The 27,982-nt window shown below is 41.3% G+C and overlaps 2 protein-coding genes across 6 annotated transcripts; one reads left to right on the forward strand and one right to left on the reverse strand.

Moving 5' to 3' along the window:
* Nucleotides 1-8,715, reverse strand: LOC111963556 (AFG1-like ATPase). Of its 2 annotated transcripts, none has more exons than XM_023987088.2 (13): nucleotides 8,569-8,714; nucleotides 7,898-8,106; nucleotides 7,674-7,725; nucleotides 7,443-7,544; nucleotides 7,150-7,280; nucleotides 6,670-6,769; nucleotides 6,503-6,561; nucleotides 6,107-6,189; nucleotides 5,841-5,911; nucleotides 5,551-5,651; nucleotides 4,311-4,451; nucleotides 3,797-3,904; nucleotides 1-2,398 (listed from the first exon to the last, which is right to left on the reverse strand). In XM_023987088.2, the coding sequence occupies exons 1-13, from the start codon at nucleotides 8,693-8,695 to the stop codon at nucleotides 2,264-2,266; spliced, it is 1,419 nt and encodes a 472-aa protein (XP_023842856.1). In that variant the 5' UTR covers nucleotides 8,696-8,714; the 3' UTR covers nucleotides 1-2,263. The 2 variants fall into 2 exon arrangements, with proteins under 2 accessions (XP_023842856.1, XP_070299561.1); XM_070443460.1 differs by lacking the exon at nucleotides 1-2,398 and adding an exon at nucleotides 2,407-3,666 and having other exon boundaries at nucleotides 8,569-8,715.
* Nucleotides 8,062-27,654, forward strand: LOC111963558 (sex comb on midleg-like protein 4). 4 transcript variants are annotated; one of them, XM_070443461.1, is made up of 9 exons: nucleotides 19,595-19,760; nucleotides 20,085-20,322; nucleotides 20,794-21,017; nucleotides 23,169-23,298; nucleotides 23,403-23,603; nucleotides 24,171-24,329; nucleotides 24,874-25,092; nucleotides 25,328-25,473; nucleotides 26,127-27,654. In XM_070443461.1, exons 3-9 carry the CDS (start codon nucleotides 20,799-20,801, stop codon nucleotides 26,250-26,252), a joined length of 1,200 nt encoding a protein of 399 aa, XP_070299562.1. In that variant the 5' UTR covers nucleotides 19,595-19,760; nucleotides 20,085-20,322; nucleotides 20,794-20,798; the 3' UTR covers nucleotides 26,253-27,654. The 4 variants fall into 4 exon arrangements, with proteins under 4 accessions (XP_023842859.1, XP_023842858.1, XP_070299562.1 ...); XM_023987091.2 differs by lacking the exons at nucleotides 19,595-19,760; nucleotides 20,085-20,322 and adding an exon at nucleotides 8,062-8,316; XM_023987090.2 differs by lacking the exons at nucleotides 19,595-19,760; nucleotides 20,085-20,322 and adding an exon at nucleotides 8,884-9,132.
* The last annotated feature ends 328 nt before the right edge of the window (nucleotides 27,655-27,982 follow it).

Raw genomic sequence — 27,982 nt, forward strand, 5'->3', positions numbered from 1 at the left:
TAAAGGCAACATACCAAGACATTTAATACAATAATTCTGCATAATTACAAAAAGGTACTTACTTGGTATTGCAAATAATAATTATAATACTATTATGATCATGGAGGGCAAAATTACACATGGTACTACACAGTAAAGATACACTATATATAGAAAGGTATGTGGACACCCCTTCAAATGAGTGGATTCGGCTATTTCAGCCACACCCGTTGCTGACAGGTGTATAAAATCGGGCACACAGCCATGCAATCTCCATAGACAAACATTGGCAGTAGAATGGTCTTACTGAAGAGCACAGTGACTTTCAACGTAGCACATAGAATGCCACCTTTCCAACAAGTCAGTTTTTCACATTTCTGCCCTGTTAGAGCTGCCCCGGTCAACTATAAGTGTTGTTTGTATTTATTAAGGATCCCCATACTCTTCCTGGGGTCATACGCAATTTGAAATATTACATGACATTTCATAACACATTAGGTGTTCCCTCGGGCCACTACTCTACGATCAAATATCTACAATACCTGTTATTGTGAAGTGGAAACGTCTAGGAGCAACAATGGCTGAGCCGCGAAGTGGTAAGCCATAAAAGCCATTAGAACGGGACTGCCGGGTGCCGAAGTGAATCTGTCCTCGGTTGCAACACTCTACCGAGTTCTAAACTGCCTCTGGACGCAACGTCAGCACAATAACTGTTAGTCAGGGGCTTCATGAAATGGGCCGTACACAAGCCTAAGATCAACGTCGGCTGGCGTGGCTTAAAGCCCGCCACCAGTGGAAACGCGTTTTCTGGAGTGATGAATCACGCTTCACCATCTGGCAGTCCGACTAACTAATCTGGGTTTGGCGGATGCCAGGAAAACGCAACCTGCCCGAATCTATAGTGCCAACTGTAAAGTTTGGTGGAGGAGGAATAATGGTCAGGGGCTGTTTTTCATGGTTCGGGCTAGGTCCCTTTGTTCCAGTGAAGGGAAATCTTAACGCTACAGCATTCTAGACGCTTCTGTGCTTCCAACTTTGTGATAACAGTTATGGGAAGGGCCTTTCCTGTTTCAGCATGACAATGCCCCCGTGCATAAAGCGAGTTCCATACAGAAATGGTTTGTTCGAGATCTGTGTGGAAGAACTTGACTAGCCTGCACAGAGCCCTGACCTCAACCCCATCTAACACCTTTGGGATGAATTGGAACACCAACTGCGAGCCAGGCCTAATCGCCCAACATCAGTGCCCAACCTCACTAATGCTCTTGCGGCTAAATGGAAGCAAGTCCCTTCAGCAATCTTCCAACATCTAGTGGAAAGCCTTACCAGAAGAGTGGAGGCTGTTAATGCATCAAAGGGGAGGACCACCTCCATATTAATGCTCATGATTTTGGAATGAGATGTTTGACGAGCAGATGTCCACATACTTCTGGTCATAAAGTATATGTCATGTCAAACTACACAATTGTGCCCAGTAATCTGTGTTTCCTAGCCTGATCCTAGATGTTTGTACTCATTCCCACTCCAATTATTTGACATGACAATGAGTGACAAAGAGGTGGCATGACAGCACAGCATAGGCTGGCACTCAGGTTACAGTCATTTGTTTGCTAAATAAAACTTCAAAACCATGAAGAAGGCAGGATGTTGCTTTCAACATCAGAGACAAACAGCCTTACATACATCCGTATGAACCATACTGTAGTCATCACTCTCTATGATCTTCTCAATAAAATAATACAGTACATCACTTATTAAAATAGACAATCCTTTCCATCATAAGATATCAATAAAATAAACAAATGTATCTTGAACCAGTAGTTCCATTTGTATAAGTGGATTTCATTTAACTTTTTTGCAAACACCATTCATACAATTTACCCTATCTACCGTATGTGTACAGTATAGAAAGAACTCCACAGATAAAGGTTTAACTTAAAATATTCTGTACAATATGGTCAGTTTGTAAAGTGCAATGGCAAAGTAAAATCATAAAGGCTTGAAGTCATACTTCCTTAGTATAATAAATATATTACATTGTTTGGAGTCCCTCGTGGTAGTGTATGTGCATGTTTGAGACGGACTACTTTGCAGTCGGACGGCGTAGAATCACTGATCTACAAATCACCACACTTATTATATGTGATCATGATTAGTGATTCTGCGCCTCGCCATGCTCAAACTGATCCCGTCAAATTAACTGATAGTCTGTACTGGTGAGGTGGTTTTCACTGTCCTTGCAGGTAGTGAAGGGTTTAGAGGGTTGATGAGGGGTACAGTACAGCTACGTGGTGATGGTGCTCCTGTCCCCTTGCAGCCAGTACTCTTCGGTCTGCATCTCAGTGAGGCGAGACACTGTCCTTTGGAAGGCAAAGATCTCCTCTGCTCCACTGAAGATAGACAACTCACTGGCTGCATCCTGATCCAGGAACAACACATGAGGGTGTAAATGCATTCAATAGAAAAACACCATTAGTGAAAGTGTTTGGTCTTTTTTGGTGTTTTCCTAAAGTCTGAGAACAAAGCAGGTTTGGAGAGAAGCTGAGAAGTCAACAAACAGAAGGTCATAGTGTACAAAACATTGGGAACATCTGCTCTTTCCATAACTAGGTGAAAGCTATGATCCCTTACTGATGTCACCTGTTAAATCCACCTCAATCAGTGTAGATCAGGGGTCTCCAACCATTTCTAGCATGAGAACTACTTTAAAAAAATAAAACATGTCACAAGATACTTTTCTAACTTTCAAATAATCACATTATTCTCTTCTCCCGTGTCTTTAGTGTACCAGTGTACCAGAGAAAGTAGTGCACTATGTACTGTCAATATACCTGGTAAAATAAATGGTTAATAAACAACTAAGGGGGACCTATAAAATCTGTGATTTCCCCCCCAAATTGTTTTATATTTTCCCAAATTATTTTTATTTATTTTTTCTGGTTCTAGATTTTTTGGTCTTTCACTCTCAAAATTACAATTGTTCATAGAGAAACAACTAAATAGGATGTTCTGAGTCCATGTCAATGCTTAAATCACATTAGAAGACACATTTTTCTTCATTCTGGAAGACTGAAGGGAATTCCCTTTAATTGCGCATCTGGCCCTTTAATTGTGCATCTAGTGAGTAAAGAATATGCCTTCTAAGGCACCAGTCTAGTGATGATTCTGTATTGCTACTGCTCATTTAATGTGAAAGTTTGAAAATAACAAATAATAGATACAAATTATATTTGTTAATGACAGTTTACGGTGGAGTACTTGAAAATTGCATATACTTTCAGAATTGTTTAGCGAGCTACTCAAAGGTGGGCTGCGATCAACCTGTTAGGAGACCCTGGTGTAGATGAAGGGGAGAAGACAAGTTAAAGAAGGATTTTTAAGCCTTGAGACAATTGAAACATAGATTGTGTATTTGTGCCATGTGAGGGTGAATGGGCAAGACAAAAGATTTAAGTGCCTTTGAACGGGGTATGGTAGTAGATGCCCGGCGCACCAGTTTGTGTGTGTCAAGAACTACAACGCTGCTGGGGGTTTCACGCTCAACAGTTTCCTGTGTGTATCAAGAATGGTCCACCACCCAAAGGACCTCCAGCCAACTTGACAACTGTGGGAAGCATTGGAGTCAACACGGGCCAGCATCCTTGTCGAAGGCTTTCAACACCTTGCCCCAACCGAATTGAGGCTGTTCTGAGGTCAAAATGGGGTGCAACTCAATATCCTAATGTTTCGTACACTCAGTATATTGTAGGTCATATACTCTCTACCTAAGTTAGAGACCAAGAATATAAAGTTGGGAGTATTTGGCTGCAATTCGTACCTTTTTTAGGTTGAGATCATCCATGAGTTCATGATGGTGGTGTTCGTGATCTCCGTCGTGTACAAAGATGTCATCCAGAGGGTGATCGGCCAGAATCACCACTCGTACCTGGGGGACCCAGGATGAGACATTTACTGACACTGGTTGTTCTCATCAAGCCTGGTCCTAAAACTGGGACCAGTCTAGTTTTAAGCAACTCAAAAAAAGAAAACAAGTGCTTCCAACAATGCTAATCAAACAACCTCAGCGGTACATATAAAAAGCACACTAATATCAAAGGATAGTCTCAAAAAACAATAACAATGTGTTACAATAATAGAAGATGTGAGATAAGAATTTATGGCGCACAGACAAAGTTTCCGTATAAACCATACCATATTAAAATGATCCAGCCTCAAGCTTAGAAATAAAGCCCTCTTTTCACCCTCCCTGTACGATTATGCTTGTTGATTTTGTTTCTTATTAGGTGCAAATAAATAACATAAATTAAAACTAAAGTGGTTTGTAATGTTACCTTGTGGTCATAGAAGGCATCTATAAGCGTGATCAAGCGTCTCGCTTGAGTCTTCTTGTTCATAGTGAGCAGGGGAATGTTCCTGATGAATACAGTATCAAACTGCCTGGAGATCTCCAAGTAGTCACTGGCACCCAATGGCTAGAACACAAAACACATCATGTATAAGTATGACCCTTACAGTACAGGGAGTGCATATATACAGTGAGTTCCCGAAGGTATTGGGACAGTGATATGTTTTGTTGTTTTGGCTCTGTACTCAGCACTTTGGACTTGAAACGATACAATGACTATGAGGATAAAGTGCCGACCGTCAGCTTTAATTTGAGGGTATTTTCATCCCTATCGGGTGACCCGTTTAGAGGCTGCAGCACTTAATTTACTCTCCCCATTCAATGGAACGAAAAGTATTGGGACAAATTCACTTACATGTATTAAAGTAGTCAAAAGTGTAATATTTGGTCCAATTTTCTCAGCACACAATGATTACATCAAGCTTGTGACTCTACAAATTTGTTGGATGCGTTTGCTGTTTGTTTCAGACTATTTTGTGCTCAATAGAAATGAATGGTAAATAATGTAGTGTGTCATTTGAGTCACTTTTACTGTAAATAAGAATATAATATGTTTCTAAACACTTCTACGTGAATGTGGATGCTACCATGATTACAGATAGTCCTGAATTAATTGTGAATAATGAGTGAGAAAGTTACAGATGCACAAATATCATACCCCCAAGACAATCTCCCCTGTTATTGTAATGGTGAGAGGGTAGCATGTCTTGGGGGTATGATATTTGTGCATCTGTAACTTTCTCACTCATTATTCACAATTAATTCAGGACTATCTGTAATCATGGTAGCATCCACATTAATGTAGAAGTGTTTAGAAACATTATATTCTTATTAACAATAAAAGTGTCTCCAAAATGACAATACATAATTTACCATTAATTTCTATTGGACACAAAATAATCTGGAAAAAAAGTGCTGTAATTTCTAAACGGTTGACCTGATATGTATTTTAAAAAATACCCTCAAATTAAAGCTGACATTCTGCACTTTAACCTCATAGTAGGTCAGAGCCAAAAACAACAAATGTGTCACTGTCCCAATACTGTTGGAGCTCACTATATTTAGTATGTCTATGTGATCCCTGTGGGAATTGAACCCACAACTCTCTTACCAACTAAGTAACACAGGACGTACAGTTAAACGTACAGTCTGGTGTGGTCACTTACTCTATCACACAGCTCCTCGAAGGTACAGTCTGCTATGGTCCCACAGGTTTTCATAAGACTGACCTCCCTGGCTAGCAGTTTCAGAGTCCTTGGCCGTGTTACTAGAGAAAGAAAATCTGGTTTAGCTAAATTACAAGTAATAAACTCAACATGATGAACACAATGAAGCTCAATATATTATTAAGTATACCATTAATACAGAATGTTATGTTCATATCTTGCACCTATAATTACAGATCGCTCCATCGATCCCTCTTTATCTACACTCAATGACAACATGAGCATCTTACTGTCGTTCTGTTTGAAGGCCAGCTCGTCAAACATCTTGTCCAGTATTGCCTCAACACAAGGTTCACTTGAGCTGTGTCGAAAAAGGGTAACATAGCAAAATATGATGAACCACATTATTTAAAACATGAAACTATACTGAACAAACACAAATTGGCTTGAAAGAAAGAGTTCCATACTAAAATAAATACTACCAAATATAACCTAGTAATTTGAGTATTGAAATGCCTCATGGCTGTATCCATGGTTTGCACCATGCAGTTCTTACAGGAAGTACAGTTTCCCAGCTGAGGGTCTGTTTCTTCTGCGGTAGTCTATCCCAGAGTCCAGACGAAGCTCTTGGCAATAGTTCTGCATGTAAGAGGCAGACTACCGTAAGACAAACCTTGCCTGTACGTTTTCAAATCAAATCACATTTTATTGGTCACATACACATATTTAGCAGATGTTATTGCGGGTGTAGCGAAATGCTTGTGTTCCTAGCGCCAACAGTGCACTAGTATCTAACAATTCACAACAATACACACAAATCTAAAAGTAAAAGAATGGAATTAAAAAATATATAAATATTAGGATGAGCAATGTCAGCGTGCCATTGACTAAAATACAGTAGAATACATTTGTCTTATATACAAAAGAAATCAGAAATGTATTTCTTATTTACCTTCAACACAGCAATAAATGGCACAAAGTTGACCCTCTGTAGTCCGTTCTTGTACAAATCTAGAAGAGCGGAATAGGTCTGGTTAGATCAGTATAGATTGTCCTCTATGGATTGTGCTGAACGCAGCTCAACAAGGTATTTGTTTTGTGATGTAATATTCTACTTGCCCTCTGGGGGCCGGTTGGACGTGGCCACTACAACAACCCCATTCTTAAAGAGGTTTTCAAAGAGCTGTTTCAGAATCATGGCATCTGCAATGTCTGTCACCTGTGGAATGAATTTACAACCAATTCACTCATATAGTTATATCCTGTTATATTTTCATGCTTCCAATACTGGGAACCATGCATAGAATAGAATATAACTTTATTAGTCCAACTAAAACAGGTTTTGGCTAAAACAGGATTCCTCATTATCACATCCATACATTAGCTAACGCTATTCAGATGATTTTGTACAATTATAAAATGAAGGTATAACATTAGTTCTCGCAGCTAGCTGCGTTCTTCATCGACGCACGAGCCGAGTGATCCACCGCTAAGAGTTGTACTCTTTTCTTTTTACACAGAGGCTAGTTGCTAGACGGAGTTGGGGAGGTTGCCCTCCTTTCCCCCGGAAGAGTAAGAGGAATATCCCCCGGACCTTACCTGAAACTCATCAAAGCACAACAGACAGGCCTCTTCACTGATCTCCTCTGCTATTGGCGCAATCGGGTCATAGACTTTAGCCATCCTCCCAGCTTTCCTTTTTGGCAGGCTCTTTTTAAGGCGATGTATCCCTAAATACAATAAGTAAAAGAACAAAGATTGAGTTGACTCTGGACCTGCTCATAGATCTCAGTTCAATCAATCAATCTGAATCTATTGCTCAACTCATTATTGACATTAAGTATGATCAACAAGTCATGTCAATCGTCATTTAGCGACACAACTTAACCTACTATTATGTACATCTAACATGAAGCCGTGGAAATGGACCCTCTTTTTCTTCTCTGTCTCCACGTATGAGTAGAACATGTCCATAACCATCGTTTTCCCTGTGCCTATAAAACAGAGAAAAACTGAATGATAATTCATTGTTTCAAATGTGCAATGTAGTCAAAAAGGGAAATATCATAAATGTAATGCTAAAGTGGCAGCACAAAGATGGATATTATACAGCTACTACTTACCAACATCTCCATAGATGTAGTACCCTTTTGGGGGCTTTGGTTTAGAGAAAAACTGTCAAATAAAATAGACAGTGTTCAATGTATTGTTCAATGTATTGTGAGTGTGTGAATATAGGGTTAACTATAGATTATAGTCTATACATTATTTAATGTGTTTTGACAGTGTTAAAAATCAAATAATGTATTATTGACATCAGTAAGAACATGGATAGAAATCGGATTACCTTCGAGAAGAGGGACGTAGGCTGGTTGTTGTAACCTCTTAGGGTTTTGTGCATTTTATCCAAGGTCTGAACCACGGCTTTTTGATGCGGGTCCTCTTGCAGCGACTCATCCCTGACCAGACTGTTGTAGTGCTCCATTGGTCCGCTGTACGCTGCGGCAGCATTGCTGTCTTCTGCAGCCGGCTGGGGGAGAGCATCCGTCGAGTAGCCTGAGCAGTAGAAAAGATCACGGAATCGGAATTATCGTTACATCCTGAAGCTGTGGTAACTAGTCACATAGTTAGCTAGACCCCCCTTGTGGCGGTTATTGGTTAACGTGCTAAGAGCAGAAACGTAACGTTATTCATTTAACGTTAGCGAGCAAACTGTCCAAAGCCAAAAGGTTCCGTCAGCGATTCGATATTCCCTCGTCTCTAAAGGTAAGTTGTGTAAGCACCGTAACAATGTAAGTAGCTATCTAAAAATGTCATTATAATAATGGCTGATTGACGCATAGGTTGCTAGTTAATTAGCTATCTAGTCTAACTAGACAGGTCAGGAATGGAATTAAGTTTGACAGCTGGCACTAGGGGGTTTAGAGAAGCTAGCTATGCTAACTAACTGTCAGTACTCATTTTGAACAACACACAGCAGTCAATGTAGCTCTTGCCTCACCAAAATAATATGCTCACCTCGTCTGGAAATGTTAGTCACACCGTTACATATCGTTTTCGAGGAATAGTACTGATCTTTCAGTAGAAATCTAATGATGGGTGACACCAAGGGCGACATCTTTGACGACAACATGCACGTCGCCATTTTGGCTTCAATTCCAACTTTATTGAACAAGGCGGAAATGCACAAAACGATTCTGAAATGCGTCAGGAGAGGGCAGTAGTAGAAGAGAAAGAGAGAGGCCCAACTCGGCGGAAAATATGTGTCCCTCCAGCAGGTGCATTTATTTCGTTGTTTCGTCCACCAAGCAAAGAGTTTGAGAGAGAAATCAATGAGTGTCGAATTTGGTCAACAACAAAAATGAATGGCTTATTTTTATCACATGAGGTTTATTTGATAGAATATATTTTTTGTAATGCTTAAGTTGTTACGAGTGTACTGATATAAGTAGGACTCGTGATATCACGGCAACTTTGAGAAAAAACACTAACTTTGAGATATCTCCAGATGGATATTCATGCATATTCATGGTATGAGGCCAGTAGCATAGCATCCAGTGATGTGTATTCACGGTTGCCAAGGTAAGCAACGCTTCCCCAAAAATTTTACCAATTAATTTAATTGTTTTACAATTTATCTTTAGTCTCTCAATGTTTCATAATTTCCCTTCAATTTGCAAGAGGCTGAATGTATTTGGAGCCAGATAGCTGCCAAAAGGTTGAATGTATGTATTGTTAGGATCGTAAGAAAATCCATACCTAAATTGTTAAGATCGTAAGAAAAGCAATGTGTGAAACATGAAACGTAACCATTAAATTAGATCTGTAAATGTACGATGCTATGTTACGACTATGAATTAACATTTACACATTCAATTCTTACTTTACGTCTCCCTTTACTCGGTTATAAATCTTTTTTATACTTACAAACTTTTGTCAGGAATGTGACATCTGCAAAGGACATGAGCTGAACGTAGCTAGTCTAGGTTAGCAAGTCAATCAAGCAACTGTAGCCCAGACTTTAGTTGCTTTGCAGCTTCCAAAAACAGCAGCCAAAATAAAAGTCTCGAGCTTGTTTTAGAATGACATTCGCTAACAACATTTTTCAATTTCCACCAAAAATGACATACCCAAATATAACTGCCTGTAGCTCAGGACCTGAAGCAAAGATATCAAATTATTGATGCTATTTGAAACTATTTGGGGTTAAACTGTAGACCCCAGTTCCTACATTTGAACATCAAAATGGATTTTATTAAACAAAACTATGCTACATTTTTATCTCTGGGACCCTTAGGATGACAAATCAAAGCAAGATTACTGAATGTAAGTACATTATTTACCTTCAGAGGTGAATGTATTAAACCAGTTGCTGTGATCATTTTTATGTTCTTATGCACTCTCCTCAAACAATAGCATGGTATTTTTTCACTGTAATAGCTACTGTTGATTGAACATATTACACATGTCTATGTCCCGGAAAGATGGCTGTTGTATACAAAGTCATTCTAGTCACATTAGCGGACGTTAGCAACAACCGTCCAGGTTTAGGGACACCCATCCCGTAGAGGTTAAATGGAAGAAGTTTGGAACCACCAAGCCTCTTCCTAGAGCTGTCCGCTCGGCCAAACTGAGCAATCGTGGGAGAAGGGCCTTGGTCAGGGAGGTGACCAAGAACCCGATGGTCACTCTGACAGAGCTCCAGAGTTCCTTTGTGGAGATGGGAGAACCTTCCAGAAGGACAACCATCTCTGCAGCACTCCACCAATCAGGCCTTTATGGTAGAGTGGCCAGACGGAAGCCACTCCTCAGTAAAAGGCACATGACAGCCCGCTTGGAGTTTGCCAAAAGGCACCTAAGGACTCTCAGACCATGATAAACAGGATACTCTGGTCTGATGAAACCAAGACTGAACTCTTTGGCCTGAATGCCAAGCGTCACGTCTGGAGGAAACCTGGTACCATCCCTACGGTGAAGCATGGTGGTGGCAGCATCATGCTGTGGGGATGTTTTTCAGCGGTAGGGACTGGGAGACTAGTCAGGATCGAGGGAAAAGTGAACGGAGCAACGTACAGAGAGATCCTTGATGAAAAACTGCTCAAGAGTGCTCAGGACCTCAGACTGGGGCCAAGTTTCAACTTCCAACAGGACAATGACCCTAAGCACCCAGCCAAGACAACGCAGAAGTGGCTTCGGGATAAGTCTTTGAATGTCCTCGAGTGACCCAGTCAGAGACCAGACTTGAACCTGATGGCTCCAAAGAACATGGCTGACGTTTAACATTCTCCCAACCAATTGTGCTATTTTGTTAGTTTTTTTGCGTTTTGTTTAACTTGTTTTTTAAAACTTATTGTGTACATAATGTTACCGTCTCTTATGACCGAAAATAACTTCTGGACATGAGAACAGCGATTACTCACTGCGGACTGGAAGAAACTTTTTCCTTTAACGAGTCCGACGAGAAGGATATCCTGCTTTCACTGGAACAGGCCCAGATCCACGCCTTTTGCGTGAAGAAAAGACGCAGGAAAAGGGGCCACAGAGAGGGCAGCCTTGAGAATCCGTAGGCGAGCGAGTAAACTCCCATTGCCATCCGTTCTTCTTGCTAACGTGCAATCATTGGAAAATAAAATTGATGACCTACGTTTTAAGATTATCCTACCAACGGGACATCGAAAACTCTAACATCTTATGTTTCACCGAGACGTGGCTGAACGACGATATGGATAATATAGAGCTAGCGGGATTTTCCATGCACCGGCAGAACAGAGACGCTACCTCTGGTAAGACGAAGGGTGGGGGTGTGTGTCTATTTGTCAATAACAGCTGGTGCGCGAAGTCTAATATTAAAGAAGTCTCGAGGTATTGCTCGCCTGAGGTAGAGTACCTTTTGATAAGCTGTAGACCACACTATCTACCAAGAGAGTTCTCATCTATATTATTCGTAGCCATCTTTTTACCACCACAGAATGAAGCTGGAACTAAGACCGCTCTCAACCAACTCTATAAGGCCATAAGCAAAGAAGAAAATGCTCACCCAGAAGCGGCGCTCCTAGTGGCCGGGGACTTTAAATGCAGGCAAACTTAAATCAGTTTTACCAAATTTTTACCAGCATATGTCACATGTGCAACCAGAGGGGGGAAAAAATCCTCGACCACCTTCACTCCACACACAGAGATGCATACAAAGCTCTCCCCCAACCTCCATTTGGCAAATATGACTATAATTCTATCCTCCTGATTCCTGCTTACAAGCAAAAACTAAAGCAGGAAGTACCAGTGACTCGCTCAATACGGAAGTGGTCAGGGTGCGGATGCTACACTACAGGATTGTTTTGCTAGCACAGACTGGAATATGTTCCTGGATTCATCCAATGGTATTGAGGAGTACACCACCACAATTTTACATAATTATGACATAACATTGAAGGTTGTGCAACGTAACAGCAATATTTAGACTTAGGGTTGCCACCCGTTCAATAAAATACGGAATGGTTCCGTATTTCACTGAAAGAATAAACGTTTTGTTTTCGAAATGATAGTTTCCGGATTTGACCAGCTTTTTTACATGGCACATATTGCACTTGTACTTTCTTCTCCAACACTGTTTAACCATTATTTAAACCAAATTGAACATGTTTCATTATTTATTTGAGACTAAAATGATTTTATTTATGTGTTATATTAAGTTAAAATAAAAGTGTTCATTCAGTATTGTTGTAATTGTCATTATTACAAATATATAAAAATCGTCCGATAAATCGGTATCGGCTTTTTTTGGTCCCCCAATAATCGGTATTGGTATCGGTGTTGAAAAATCATAATCGGTCGACCTCTAATTACAGGCAACATCCGCATCGAGCTAAAGGCTAGAGCTGCCGCTTTCAAGGAGCAGGAGACAAATCCGGACGCTTATAAGAAATCCCGCTATGCCCTCAGACGAACCATCAAACAAGCAAAGCGTCAATACAGGATTAAGATTGAATCCTACGACGTTCGTCGGATGTGGCAGGGCCTGAAAACTCTTACGAATTACAAAGGGAAACCCAGACGCGAGCTGCCCAGTGACGCGAGCCTACCAGACGAGCTAAATGCCTTTTATGCTCGCTTCGAGGCAAGCAACACTGAAGCATGCACGAGAGGACCAGCTGTTCTGGATGACTGCCGATGTGAACAAAACCTTTAAACAGGTCAACATTCACAAAGCCGCTGGGCCGGACGGATTACCAGGACGTGTACTCAAAGCATGCGCGGACCAACTGTCAAGTGTCTTCACTGACATTTTCAACCTCTCCCTGACTGAGTCTGTAATACCTACATGTTTCAAGCAGACCATCATAGTCCCTGTGCCCAAGAAGCGAAGGTAACCTGCCTAAATGATTACCGCCCCGTGGCACTCCCGTCGGTAGCCATGAAGTGCTTTGAAAGGCTGGTCATGGCTCACATCAACAGCATCCTCCCGGACACCCTAGACCCACTCCAATTCGCATACCCCCCCAACAGATCCACAGATTATGCAATCTCAATTGCACTCCACACTGCTCTTTCTCACCTGGACAAAAGGAACACCTATGTGAGAATGCTGTTCATTGACTACAGCTCATCGTTCAACACCATAGTGCCCTCGAAGCTCATCACTAAGCTGATGACTCTGGGACTAAACACCTCCCTCTGCAACTGGATCCTGGACTTCCTGACAGGCCGCACCCAGGTGGTAAGAGTAGGCAACAACACGTCTGCCACGCTGATCCTTAACACGGGGGCCCCTCAGGAGTGTGTACTTAGTCTCCTCCTGTATTCCCTATTCACCCATGACTGCGTGGCCAAACACGACTCCAACACCATCATTAAGTTTGCTGACGACACAACAGTGGTAGGCCTGATCACCAACAACGATGAGACGGCCTATAGGGAGGAGGTCAGAGAACTGGCAGTGTGGTGCCAGGACAACAACCTCTCCCTCAATGTGAGCAAGACAAAGCAGCTGATCGTGGACTACAGGAAAAGGCGGGCCGAACAGGCCCCCATTAACATCGACGGGGCTGTAGTGGAGCAGGTCGAGAGTTTCAAGTTCCTTGGTGTCCACATCACCAACGAACTATCATGGTCCACACATACCAAGACAGTTGTGAAGAGGGCACGACAAAACCTTTTACCCCTCAGGAGACTGAAAAGATTTGGCATGGGTCCCCAGAACCTCAAAAGGTTCTACAGCTGCATCATCGAGAGTATCCTGACCGGTTGCATCACCACCTGGTATGGCAACTGCTCGGCATCTGACCGTAAGGCGCTAGTGCGAACGGCGAACGGCCCAGTAGTGCGAACGGCCCAGTACTGCCAAGCTTCCTGCCATCCAGGACCTATATAATAGGCGGTGTCAGAGGAAAGCTCATAAAATTGTCAGAGACTCCAGTCACCCAAGTTACAGACTGTTTTCTCTGCTACCGCACGGCAAGTGGTACCGGTGCGCCAAGTCTAGGACCAAAAGGCTCCTCAACAGCTTCTACCCCCAAGCCATAAGACTGCTGAACTTTTTGTACACTGCTGCTACTCGCTGTTTATTATCTATGCATAGTCACTTCACCCTCACCTACATGTACAAATTACCTCAACTAACCTGTACCCCCGCACACTGACTCGGTACCAGTGCCCCTTCTATATAGCCTCGTTATTGTTGTTCTTATTGTGTTACTTTTTATTATTACTTTTTTATTTTAGTCTACTTGGTAAATATTTTCTTAACTCTTCTTGAACTGCACTGTTGGTTAAGGGCTTGTAAGTAAGCATTTCACGGTAAAGTCTACACTTGTNAATATTTTCTTAACTCTTCTTGAACTGCACTGTTGGTTAAGGGCTTGTAAGTAAGCATTTCACGGTAAAGTCTACACTTGTTGTATTCGGCGCATCTGACAAATAATAGTTTGATTTGATTGAACATCTCTTGGGAGACCTGAAAATAGCTGTGCAGCAATGCTACCCATCCAACCTGACAGAGCTTGAGAGGATCTGCAGAGAAGAATGGGAGTAACTCCCCAAATACCGGTGTGCCAATATTGTAGCGTCATACCCAAGAAGACTAGAAGCTGTAATCGCTGTCAAAGGTGCTTCAACAAAGTACTGAGTAAAGTGTCTTAATACTTATGTAAACGTGATATTTACGTTTAAAAAAAATTTTTTTTTATACATTTGCAAAAATGTCTAAACCTGTTTTTGCTTTGTCATTATGGGGTATTGTGTCTAGATTGAAGAGGGGGGGGAAAACATGTTAATCCATTTTAGAATATGGCTGTAACGTAACCAAATATGGAAAAGTCAAGGGGTCTGAAAGCTTCCCAAATGCACTGTATTTGTCATGTAGTGACTACATGTCTTTCATGTGCATATGACAAATAAACAAACAATCTTGACGAGAGCATTCCAACGGCCAGAACTGGGTCGTTCCACAAAATGAGTGCCCTTTGATATGTAAAGTAGACATTTTTACAAATTTTGAATTTTAAAATACTTTTATATGAAATGAAGTGCCCTTTGGTATAGTCCACATGGAGAATTCAATCAATCTAATTGTCAATATGAATGAAGACTTGCTAAAGTGCATTTTTAGTAATTTATCAAATCAAATTTATTTATATAGCCCTTCTTTCATCAGCTGATATCTCAAAGTGCTGTACAGAAACCCAGCCTAAAACCCCAATCAGCAAGCAATGCAGGTGTAGAAGCATGGTGGCTAGGAAAAACTCCCTAGAAAGGCCATAACCTAGGAAGAAACCTAGAGAGGAACCAGGCTATGAGGGGTGGCCAGTCCTTCTTCTGCATAATAGTGTATGTAGATGTGCCTCCGGGTCGGAGATTATAGACAAGATACATGGACCAAGATGTTCAAAAGATCATAACCAAAGCAACTGACCAGCATGGTCATTAGATACTAATAAATCACACGTTTAGATTGTGCCGTAGGAATGCCCATACAATGTACGAGCACCCTTCAGGGATTAAATTTCATTGAGCTTTTCATAGTCACAGATCATTTATAGAGTATCCTGAACCGCTTACTGCTCGGTTTCTCTAGAGACAGTATCTGAAACAGCAGTCTCGGCCTGACATTCTTTCGTAGTGACCACGCGATCCAGAACACTCCATTTTATAAATACCTGTAACAGTTCAGAGGATATCCATCATGCCGCAGGCAGAACAGTTGAACTGGGGAAGCAGCAGCGACGGCCAGGTGGACTGGGACGGCAAGGAGTCATCATGCCAGGTAGTCCTGAGGCATGGTCCTAGGTCTCAGGTCCTCCGCAGAGAGAGAGAAAGAAAGAAAGAGAGAATTAGAGAGAGCATACTTAAATATCACACAGGACACCGGATAAGACAGGGAATACTCCAGATATAACAGACTGACCCTAGCCCCCCGTACAATAAACTACTGCAGCATAATACTGGAGCTGAGACACAGGAGGGGTCAGGAGACACTGTGGCCCCATCCGATGATACCCCCGGACAGGGCCAAACACAGGCAGGATATAACCCCACCACCTTTGGCCAAACTCAGCAAGCGCCCCACACCACTAGAGGGATATACTTTCAACCACCAACCTTACCATCCTGAGACAAGGCCGAGATAGCCACCATAAGATCTCCGCCACGGCACAGATCCCAAGGGGGGGGCGCCAACCAGACAGGAAGATCACGTCAGTGAATCAACCACACACTCAGTACGCACCCTCTTAGGGACGGCAAAGTAAGACGTAAGAGCACCCAGTAGGAGGGCACAACATTGATGCCAAGGATTACCAATAGGGTTAGAGGCAGCAGAGATCCAGTGCGAGAGAGGAGGAACAGGCCAGGACGAGACAGCAAGGGGTTGGTTCGTTGCTCCAGAGCATTTCCATTCACTTCACACCTCCTGGGCCAGACTACACTCAATCATATGACCTACTGAAGAGATGAGTCTTCAGTAAGACTTAAGAGTTGAGACCCGAGTCTGCGTCTCTCACATGGGTAGGCAGACCATTCCATAAAAATGGAGCTCTATAGGAGAAACCCTGCGCTCCAGCTGTTTGCTTAGAAATTCTAGGGAGAATTAGGAGGCCTGCGTCTTGTGACCGTAGCGTACGTGTAGGTATGTACGGCAGGACCAAATCGGAAAGATAGGTAGGAGCAAGCCCATGTAATGCTTTGTAGAGTTAGCAGTAAAACTTGAAATCAGCCCTTGCCTAACAGGAAGCCATGTAAGGAGGCTAACACTGGAGTGAATAATGATCAAATTTGTTGTTCTAGTAAAGATTCTAGCAGCCGTATTTTAGCACTAACTGAATTATTAGTGCTTTATCCGGGTAGCCGGAAAGTAGAGAGTCGAGTTCTTATTACACATACGTTAACCGAAGTAAACACAAGCATGGATAATTAATTTTTCTGCATCATTTTTGGACAGAATAGTTTCAGATTTTTGCAATGTTACGTAGATGGAGAAAAAGCTGTTCTAGGCAAACCATAGGGTCTTGATCTGATTATCGGTCAAGAATGACAAGATAAGAACCTAAGAAGCCCCGAAACGATCGGACGGTCCTTATCAGAGCCACTTTGTATTTATGAGACAAACTGTAACAAACCAAATTCAAGATCTAATTTGATCAGTAGTCAAGCATTAAGATTCTACTTGTAGCTTGGGGAGCCAGTAAGAAACACAGCAGCACATGTTATGACTGTCCCGAGTATCTCAAAAGAGTGTATGAAAGTTTGCAAAGCCAAATCCACTCCTTATGTCTGAAAAATCTATCAGGCACTTCTACGAGTAGAATGGACAAATGTTTGAGGGCTTTCACCCACTAGCTATTCATTGAAGACCACCTTGTATCTAGGCGTGTACATTCAGCTATATCTCGTAGTGTCAAGGTTTGCCACAGTAGCAGTGAAACATTAACATTATGTTATCGCCGCAAGATGACCTTAACACAATCCCCAAGAACGCGGCCTAAAAACGCAGCATATATCAGATATGAAAAGCAAACGGTAATGTGGTCTCTAAAAACAGGAACCAATATTATGGCACGGAAACACCGAAATGTTACAGTTGCTTTGTCAGAGACGACAAACCATTCACAGAGACAAAACCTGATTATCTTTCCGACCAGAGAACGATGTTAAACCAGGTGCCAAACTTGTCCGCTGAATAGACACACTTCTTAGGAATGGAATCAAACCTAGAGCGGAGGGACTCTCACAATGCCTTCTCCAAAGAATGATGTAGGTGACTTGGGATGCTATCAGTGAGCCAGTAGGCTCTTCTGGCAGCACTAAGTGATGCACTGCGGAGGACAAGATGCTTGGAGCCTCGGATGATATAACTCTGAACGGCCAAACTTCAATGAAGGCTCAATTAGTACACACCTTGTTCAAATGTTCACCTTCACAAGTGCAGTCTCAGTGCTATGATGGGGTCTAAAACCAGACTGAAGCATTTCGTATACATTGTTTGTCTTCAGGAAGGCAGTGAGTTGCTGCGCAACAGCTTTTTCAAACATTTTTGAGAGGAATGGAAGATTCGATATAGGCCGATAGTTTTTTATATTTTCTGGGTCAAGGTTTGGCTTTTTCAAGAGAGGCTTTATTACTGCCACTTTTAGTGAGTTTGGTACACATCCGGTGGATAGAGAGCCGTTTATTATGTTCAACATAGGAGGGCCAAGCACAGGAAGCAGCTCTTTCAGTAGTTTAGTTGGAATAGGGTCCAGTATGCAGCTTGAATGTTTAGAGGCCATGATTATTTTCATCATTGTGTCAAGAGATATAGTACTAAAACACTTGAGTGTCTCTCTTGATCCTAGATTCTGGCAGAGTTGTGCAGACTCAGGACAACTGAGCTTTGGAGGAATACGCAGATATAAAGAGGAGTCCGTAATTTGCTTTCTAATGAGCTGATCTTTTCCTCAAAGAAGTTCATGAATTTATTACTGCTGAAGTGAAAGGTTATTTATGAAGGTTATTATTTATTTTATGTGACTAGTGATTATAGTCTGTCTATAATTTCAAGGTCAACCCTGTTACTTGAACTGAACTCTTGTTTTAATATGGTAAATTTCAAAAGAAACATTGAACATCTAATAGTCAAATCATAGTGTAAAAGTAGGTGAGCTGGTTCTACTTTGGCCATTTTCTGGTGTTTTGTGGTGAGAATGAGCGTAACACATCAACCCTTTTACCTACCCATAGATAGACAGGCTAAAATTATTTTAACAATTTCATTTTTTTTTGTGAATCTTGCATTCAATTTCCCCTCCTTGTTGCACACCACAAGCTTCCATTCCCTGTGTCACAAGGGGATTCATGGCTGATTTAACTAGTAATTATCAGTTGGAGGACCATCCAAATTGATTTTTCCCAGATGTGGTAATATCCCACTTGGTTACAAACAAACATAACACCACTAACCATCCATTGTAGAGCTGTATAATATCACAAGACCTAAACCTACACTTTGAACTACACTTTGACATATTGTGGAGTACGATGTATAGTTTTTGATTAAATCGATATAAAATAAGATGATATAAATCGTTTTTTTTTTTCATTTTTTCATTCAGCTGGAGAGGCACTTTACTATAGCATTTTTTTTTTTACTCTCAAGATAGGAAAATATTACCACATGCCAAGAGTGTGCAAAGCTGTCACCAGCTATTTGAAGAATCTCAAATATAAAATATATTTTGACTTTTTTTGGTTACTACATGATTCCATATGTGTTATTTCATAGTTGTGATGTCTTCACCATTGTTCTACAATGTAGAAAATAGTAAAAATGATGAAAAACCCTGAGTAGGTGTGTCCCAACTTTGGACCGGTAGTATATGCACACACTCAATACTTTCTAATTAATTTCCTATTGTAGTTAGTGGTTGGTTTGAGGATGTCTTCTGTACTCATTATTCATCCTCCCAATTTTGAGGGAGCCTGACTCAAGCGGCAAAACATGGGAGTTACAGCCACCATGGTGTTACAGGCTTGTTGCCATGACAACAGTAGAACGTTTCTGGCAGATACACAGACACACACACACACACACACACACCATTACAGTGGAGATTCCACTCTGCGTTGCGGTTCAAGAGATTTAGAAGCAGGCAAATACACTCAGACACAGACAGGACAGAGGGGGATTCAGTAGGAGATCAACTGAAAAGGGATATACTCTCCAATCCTCATTCTTTCTGATGGTGTGTGCATATTGGCTATGTCTTCTCTTCCTATTTTTCATTGTCTTTGTCTGCATGAAGGAAGGAGGAAGCATGCTGCATGCTACTGCTATATTCTGACCACTATAATAATTTAGCAGTGCCTGTGTGCATAGCCTTCTGTGCTGTGTATATATGAGACATGTATGTATTCTTTTTTTTTCCGTCAGTAGGATGGCACTTGAGGCTGCTGCTTTTTTAAGATTAGGGTGAGCACTGTCATCGTAATGGTAGTTCATAGCTGTGCAGTGAAATCAATTCCCCCCCTCCCTCCCTCCCTCCCTCTGCCACTGCTGAATGCATTAGTGTAATGAGATGTCTGCAGCCAGCCAGCCAGCCTGTGTGCCGTGCAGCGGTAGCAGCAGCAGAGACGAAAGGAGCAGGGAGAAACACGTACAGTACAGCAGCTAGAGGCAAAATGGCTTTCACAGCCTGCTGAGGGAGTGTGCTGTGCTTAGAACCTTCTCCTGCTAATCTGGACTCTAACAGGGATCGAAGAAGGGAAGACCTTGCTTCTCAAGCGTTCTAGATCAGAGGAGATCAGGTAACGGAAGCGCTGGTAGACAAGCAGCCAGAATGTTGGGGCTCACAATGAGGATAGGATGGACTGGATGGTAGATCTGTTCCATCAGGAGGAGCTTGCTTTTATGCGTGGTTGCCTTTTGTGTTGTCTGTTTTTTAGTGTTCAACTCAATTTTCTGTAGCTGGCTGCATTAGTGCCCTGCAGCAGAATGTCTTGCAGGCTCTTCTGTTTACTGTTGTTGTGGTTAATGTGATGTGACAGCATCTTTTCCCACATCAGCCTCAGTAGCTGGAATGTGGAGGCACAATTTCAATAGATTCTTATGCAGCATGTGTATGTTTGTTATATGTGAAGAGATGATTGATTCTATGAAAGAACAATGTTGATGTATGACGTGTGCACTAACAGTGGTTTAGATTACAAGCCATGCGGTCTTAAATTATTATTATATCTCCCTTTGTGTTTCCCTCCTTCCTGTATGTCTCCCTGCAGCCCCAATGAGTGTACTTGCAGCAGCACAGAAAGCAGATAACAACAGTGAAATGCAGTCGCCTGCAGTGTCTCCTTCCTTCCTCCCCAGCCAGCCAGGAAAGATTCCCGGCAGGAAGAGAGGGAGACCCCCACTTCATCGCAAGATGGATTTTCCAACCCACTACCCTGACTCCCTTCCTCCTCTCAAAGTTCCCAAGAAGAGGGGGAGAAAGCCTGGCTTCAAGGTCAGTGTCAGGGATGGGATGGGAGGGGAGAAGAAGAGGAGGGTATGGGATGGGATGGGGGGAAAGAGAGGGGAAGGGGGGTGGCAGTGGGGATGCAGGATGTTTAAAAATGCATATGATGATGTAGCAAGACAGACCCCCCAGACAAATTTGTTTACATATTAGTATTAGTATTCTGATTGGCCACTGCATATGCCTAGCAAAATGTCTGCATTGTTAAAATGATTGGTGAGTGTCGCAATAAGAATAGGGAATATTATGAATTATTTCGTAAAAAGTTATTTACACTGAACAAAAAAATAAACGCAACATGCAACAATTTCAAAGATGTTACAGTTCATATGAGGAAATCAGTCAATTTAAATAAATAAATTGGGCCCTAATCTATGGATTTCACTTGACTGGGAATAGAAATATGCATCTGTTGGTCACAGAAACCTTTTTAAAAAATGGGCCTCACAATTGGCCTCAGGAACTCGTCAATGTATTTTTGTGCATTCAAATTGCCATCGATAAAATGCAATTGTGTTTGTTGTCTGTAGCTTATGCCTGCCCATACCATAACCCCACCGCCACCATGGGGCACTCTGTTCACAACGCTGACATCAGCAAACTGCTCACCCACACGACACCATACCCATGGTCTGCGGTTTTGAGGCTGGTTCAACATAGTGCCAACTTCTCTAAAACGATGTTGGAGGCGGCTTATGATAGAGAAATTACCATTAAATTCCTCTGGCAACAGCTCTGGTGGACATTTCTACAGTTAGCATGCCAATTGCACACTCCCTCAACTAGAGATATCTGTGGCATTGTGTTGTGTGACGAAACAGCACATTTTAGAGTGGCCTTTTATTGTCCCCAGCACAAGGTACACCTGTGTAATGAGCATGCTGTTTAATCAGCTTCTTGGTATGCCACACCTGTCTGGTGGATAGATTATCTTGGCAAAGGATAAATGCTTACTAACAGGGATGTAAACAAATTTGGGCACTAAATTTGAGAAAAATAAGCTTTTTGTTGGATATTTTATTTCAGCTCATGAAACATGGAACCAACACTTTACATGTTGCGTTTACATTTTTGTTTTGTGTACAAATTGCCATACAAATACAATACCAGTCAAATGTTTGAACACACCTACTCATTCCATTTTTTATTTTTTATTTGTTCTACATTGTGGAATAATAATGAAGACATCAAAACTATGAAATAACACATATGGATTCATGAGAGTCCTCATGAGAGCCAGTTTCATCATAGCATTTGATGGTTTTTGCAACTGCACTTGAAGAAACTTTCAAAGTTCTTGACATTTCCGTATTGACTGACCTTCATGTCTTAAAGTAATGATGGGCTGTCATTTCTCTTTGCTTATTTGAGCTGTTCTTGCCATAATATGGACTTGGTCTTTTACCAAATAGGGCTATCTTCTGTATACCCCCCCTACTTTGTCACAACACAACTGATTGGCTCAAACACATTAAGCAGGAAACAAATTCCACAAATTAACTTTTAACAAGGCCCACCTGTTAATTGAAATTCATTTCAGGTGACTACCTCATGAAGCTGGTTGAGAGAATGCCAAGAGTGTGCAAAGCTGTCATCAAGGCAAAGGGTGGCTAATTTGAAGAATCTCAAATATAAAATACATTTTGATTTGTTTAAAACTTTTTTGTGATTCCTTATGTGTTACTTCATAGTTTTGATGTCTTCACTATTATTCTACAATGTAGAAAATAGTAAAAATAAAGAAAAACCCTTGACTGAGTAGATGTGTCCAAACTTTTGACTGGGACTGTATATTCATGTGGAGATTGCTGTTGAGTGTTTACTAATGCAAGTTGCAAACCATAATATTTTAATAATAATAGTACTACTACTAATAATAATAATATATGCCATTTAGAAGACCTTTTATACAAAGCTACTTAGTAATGTGTGCATACATTTTATGTATGGGAGGCCCCTGGAATCAAACCCACAACCCTGCTGTGGAAGCAACATGCTCTACCAACTGAGCCATACAGGATAATTTTAGACTTGCTACCTAAAACTGGAATAAAATGCCATTATTTACAAGTGATCCATTTAAACTGTGTACAAATAACCCTGTAGATACTGAGATCCTACCCTTGTGTCTCCCTGCAGCTGAAGCCCAGGATGGTGATGACTCCCCTGGCCATCTCTCCTCCCAGCAGCACCCCAGAACCAGACATGAGCTCCATCCCCCAGGATGCTGCGACCATCCCTCACTCTGCCACGCCCCAGGTGCTCACAGGTAGGCCACGCCTTTCGATCCCTCCTATTGTGTTCCCTGCAGTGTTTATCTACATAAACAAGCAGGGCAACATGGGTCTCTCTCTCTCGTTGTGTTCCCTGCAGTGTGTATCTACATCAACAAGCAGGCCAACATGGGTCCTAACCTGGATAGGAAGAAGCTGCAGCAGCTCCCAGATCATTTTGGGCCTGACAGGCCTTCTGTGGTGCTGCAGCAGGCTGTCCAGGGCTGCATCGACAGTGCCTTCCAGCAGAAAGCTGTGTTCACTCTCCTCACACAGGGCTACGGAGGAGAGAAAATATCAGGTATAACATAAACCCACAGATTGTATGTAGTGTAACTGAGATTTCTGTTTTATATTCATTTATTTCATTAGTAGAAATTGCCCATAGGGAAATAACAGATATTGGCATACACTCATTTGATAATCTAATAACCATGAGGTATCCTTCCTTTGTCATGTCCATTCGCCCTCTGAATGGCACACATAAACAATCCATGTCTCAATTGTCTCAAGGCTTAAAAATACTTATTTAACCCGTCTCATTCCCTTCGTCTACGCTGATTGAAGTGGATTTAACAAGTGACATCAATAAGGGAGCAATGCTTTCACTAGGATTCACCTGGTCAGTCTATGTCACGGAACGAGCAGGAGTCCTTCATGTTTTGTACACTCAGTGTAGAGAGCAATACTTTTGACCAGGGCCCATAAAGGCTCTAGAATAGGGTGACATTTGTTGCTTTGAGATTGTTGCTTGGAGACATGGCTGTAGAGTTGTGTCGCCTAGGGCAAGGTTAACTGCAACAAGCTTTACTACAATAGGAAGTCAACAAAGTTTCTAGGTTAATCAAGTGTCCCCTTTGATTTCCAGCCACCTTCGATGGGAAGCAGCACCTTCTGAGTCTGCCTGTGGTCAACAGTGTCGGCTACGTGCTACGCTTCCTCAAGAAGCTCTGTCGCAGCTTGCACTGTGAAAACCTCTTCAGCGACCAACCAATCACCCAGCATAATGCCTCCTACCAATCAGAGGGTAATGTACTGTCCTTTATTCAATTACATTCAAAGTACTTTATTTATCCTACAAGGGGCAATTATGTAGGCAGGAGTGCAGATCTGATGCATTGTACATTACTTCTTAGAAAACACAGTCCTGTAACTTAACAAGAGCCTCTGAGAAATTGTCCCTCTGAAATATTGTGGGCTCAGTACCCCAAATATTGTACTATATTGCTTCAGATTGCACATGGAAGCACAGAATGACAATTTGTGAAATACACATCATTTGGTGTTTTACTTGTGTAATCCCTAGTAATCCATTATCAAAATCCCTGTATTCCTACCCAAACAGCTGAGACCTCCATGCCAGAAGACTACCTAGAACACTCCCATGTCCCCCAGAAATATCCTAGGCTCAATTCCCCAAACATGTGCGTTTGTTGCTTCGGATTGGACAATTAAAGCACAGAACGGCATTTCAAATACATATTTCAAAGACTTCAGCTTCTATCCAAAAGTGATTCAAAGTGTTGCAAATATTTTTTTACTTATGTCATCTCTTTCCATTCATTTCACAGCTGAAACCTCCATGCCAGAGGAGTACCTTCTGGACCCGTCAGACAAACGCTACTCAATGGACCCAGGTGACTCCGCCTTTAGTGCCATAAGCTCCTCCTACTCATCCAAACCGTCCTATGGGTTTCGCTCCTCGCAGCAATTCCCCAACAGCTCCTCCCCCATGGGCATGTGTAGACAGACGTCTAGTCCAAATACTTTCCTGGAAGGTAACAGGATAGGTAAGAAACTGGAGAGTGGAGACTAGAGTTGCAAAATTCTGTTAATTTTCCCAAAATTACCAGGTTTTCCTGCTTATTCCCTTCTGATTCCGGCGATCTTCCAACTGGGTTTTCTGGAAAACCTGGCCGTTTTGGGAAAGTTTGTTTCTTGCTATAATCACAATGCCGTAACCAGGTAAAATAGACCAGTAGTGAAATCTTTATTCTGTACCTGTCTTTCTCTTTTCTCATCCAGCGTACAATCCATCTCAGGACTCCCAGGAGTCCAAGGTGCCCCCCAGTAAGGACCCTTCCACCTGGAGTGTAGAGGACGTGGTGTGGTTCATCAGAGACGCTGACCCCCATTCCCTGGGCCCTCATGTGGACATATTCAGGAAGCATGTAGGCTACCCCTGGGCTCACTATTAATGAATTAATATTTTGATACCTTGCATCCTCACTCCTCACCTTCTCAAAACGCCTTGGATGAGAAGGTCAGGGGGGAGGAACAGAGGAACCTTGGACCTTCTCCTCCAATATAGTTGAGAAGGAGGCGAGGAGACAGGGTGTGAGGAATCACAGAAAATCTCATTGAGATTGAGGCCTGCCCACTGGGCAAAACCTGGTTGAATAAACATTGTTTCCACGTCATTTCAACAACTGCAAAAAATGTGCTAACATTAAATCAACGTGGAAAACTGTTTGGATTAGCAAAAAGTCATCAACGTAAGGGATTTTTTTTTTTTTATGCTACCAACTTGCAACCTAAATCCAATGACATGGTGACTTTTTTTGGTTGATTTCACGTTGAATTCACGTTAGTTGACAACTTAACCAAATGTAAATCAAAACTAGATGTTGAACTGACATCTGTGTCCAGTGGATGGATCTGCAACGGTGATCGGATTATATCTGGATGTGATGTTTTGTGAAATACTAACCAGGATTTGGGTCACGTCACTTCCATTTCAATTCAGTCATTTCAGTGAACAACACTGATACACGTGTATGATTAGTTTACTTGTGGAGATATAACCTGACTTTCTTTCCCACAGGAGATAGACGGCAACGCGTTGTTACTTCTAAAGAGTGAGATGATGATGAAGTACCTAGGACTGAAGCTGGGGCCAGCCCTGAAGCTCTGCAATCACATCGACAAACTAAAACAAAACAAGTTCTGAATCTGAACATTTTTTTCACTCCATCAATCTGTGGGACCCAACTTTGTGGATGCCACCCAAATGGCACCTTTATATAGTGCACTACTTTTGACCAGAGCACTAAGGGTCCTGGTCAAAAGTAGTACACTATATAGGAAATAGGGTGCCATTTGGGATGCTATATTTGACAAATTATTTAGCATTTTCAGATGTTATGTAGCTAATGAAACAAAAATTGTATTCTGATGGAATACAACGTTTTGGGGATATTCTAGTTTTTATGTTGAAATAACTTTTTGGTTTATACAGATGGCACAATATGCTAATTCTGGAATGCATAACTGATACACTGGCAGGCAATATTGGGAAAAGTAGACTATACTACTTCGAGGATACAGTTGTTCCATAAATGAGTTTATTAATGTACCTATGTGCCCAAAGCACATAGCAAGTCACATTTATGATCTGTTGAGAAGTAGGAATTGTTTTAGATAAACTATTATTTATACTTGGTCTCCTAAAAACGTAGTTAAGGCCCCACAAATGTGTGATAAACACATAAAAATTGTCCCATATTGTTTTGATTCTATACCCTCACAAAAGTGATTTGAATGTGTCATAGGGTTGAAGCTACAGTTCCAGTTCCACATATGGTTTTGCAAAATCTATACACATCAATGTAAACTCATATTGTGAAGCATGTGATTAGAAACAGGAGTTTAAGCCCATGTTAAACATTATTAAACTCTTTTGTTTTTTACACAAAATAATGTAAACTAAACTCAGTGCAGAAATACAAATGACTTTGCATATTGTTTTACATATTATTTTGATTAAAATGGTTAAAAAAAACATGTTTGTGCTCAAATACATGACAATGAGCCATTTCTAGTTGAATATACCAGATTGTCAAATAATCATCATCTTCAGACACCTTACAAATTCATTGAAACTTGATTGTGTGGGTATTTACTATATAAATGTTTTACTACGTTATCATTCTTGAAACAGAGTTGGAGAGCATAAGGGATGACAACACTCACCGGGAAAAATGTCTACAGTATTGGGTTATGAGGCCATATAGCATTGCTTGTGTGTGCCAGTTTGGCAGTATGTGTACATTTTAGTAACCAGTGTATGTGAATGGAGCTGTATATGATTACATGTTAGCCATGCCAAGTCAAATCAAGCTGGGACAATGTCTTTTATTTTGAAAATCATATTGGAAAGATATACTGTAAGTCAGAGAATAACCAAGGTATGGATGAGTTTATTTGTATTGGTGCTAAAGAAGTTCTCAATGTATTGAATATCTCATGTTTGCTTTTGTGTTGTGAGTTTTAAATGGAAAACACTCAATGTGTGTATTTAACCTGGCTGTGTATCCTAAGTATTAAATTAAGAAAATATTAAGGGAACAAGGTATGGTTTGAGGAGCATCTTTCTTTGTGATATCAACCAATTTACAGAATGAAATGAAGCTTAGGATTCATGGGGAAATAATAATTAAACGTTACCAAATGTGTCCACATGGTGACACAATCATATGTTAATTCAGATTGTTCTGCTTCCTGATGCAACATTATTTATTACAGGTTACTTCAGTATATTCGAATTAGTCAAACAGTATATATAGCCTATCCTTTTTTACAGACATGTTTGCATTGGAAGTTTAGGGCTACATAGGCTACATGCAGAAACCGTTGCAAATGTAGAATAGGGCAACATGCCTTACTGCAGTAGGCTTTGCA

The sequence above is a fragment of the Salvelinus sp. IW2-2015 genome, linkage group LG4q.2 (genome assembly GCF_002910315.2).
Source record: "Salvelinus sp. IW2-2015 linkage group LG4q.2, ASM291031v2, whole genome shotgun sequence".
In the NCBI taxonomy this organism is placed as follows: Eukaryota; Metazoa; Chordata; class Actinopteri; order Salmoniformes; family Salmonidae; genus Salvelinus; species Salvelinus sp. IW2-2015.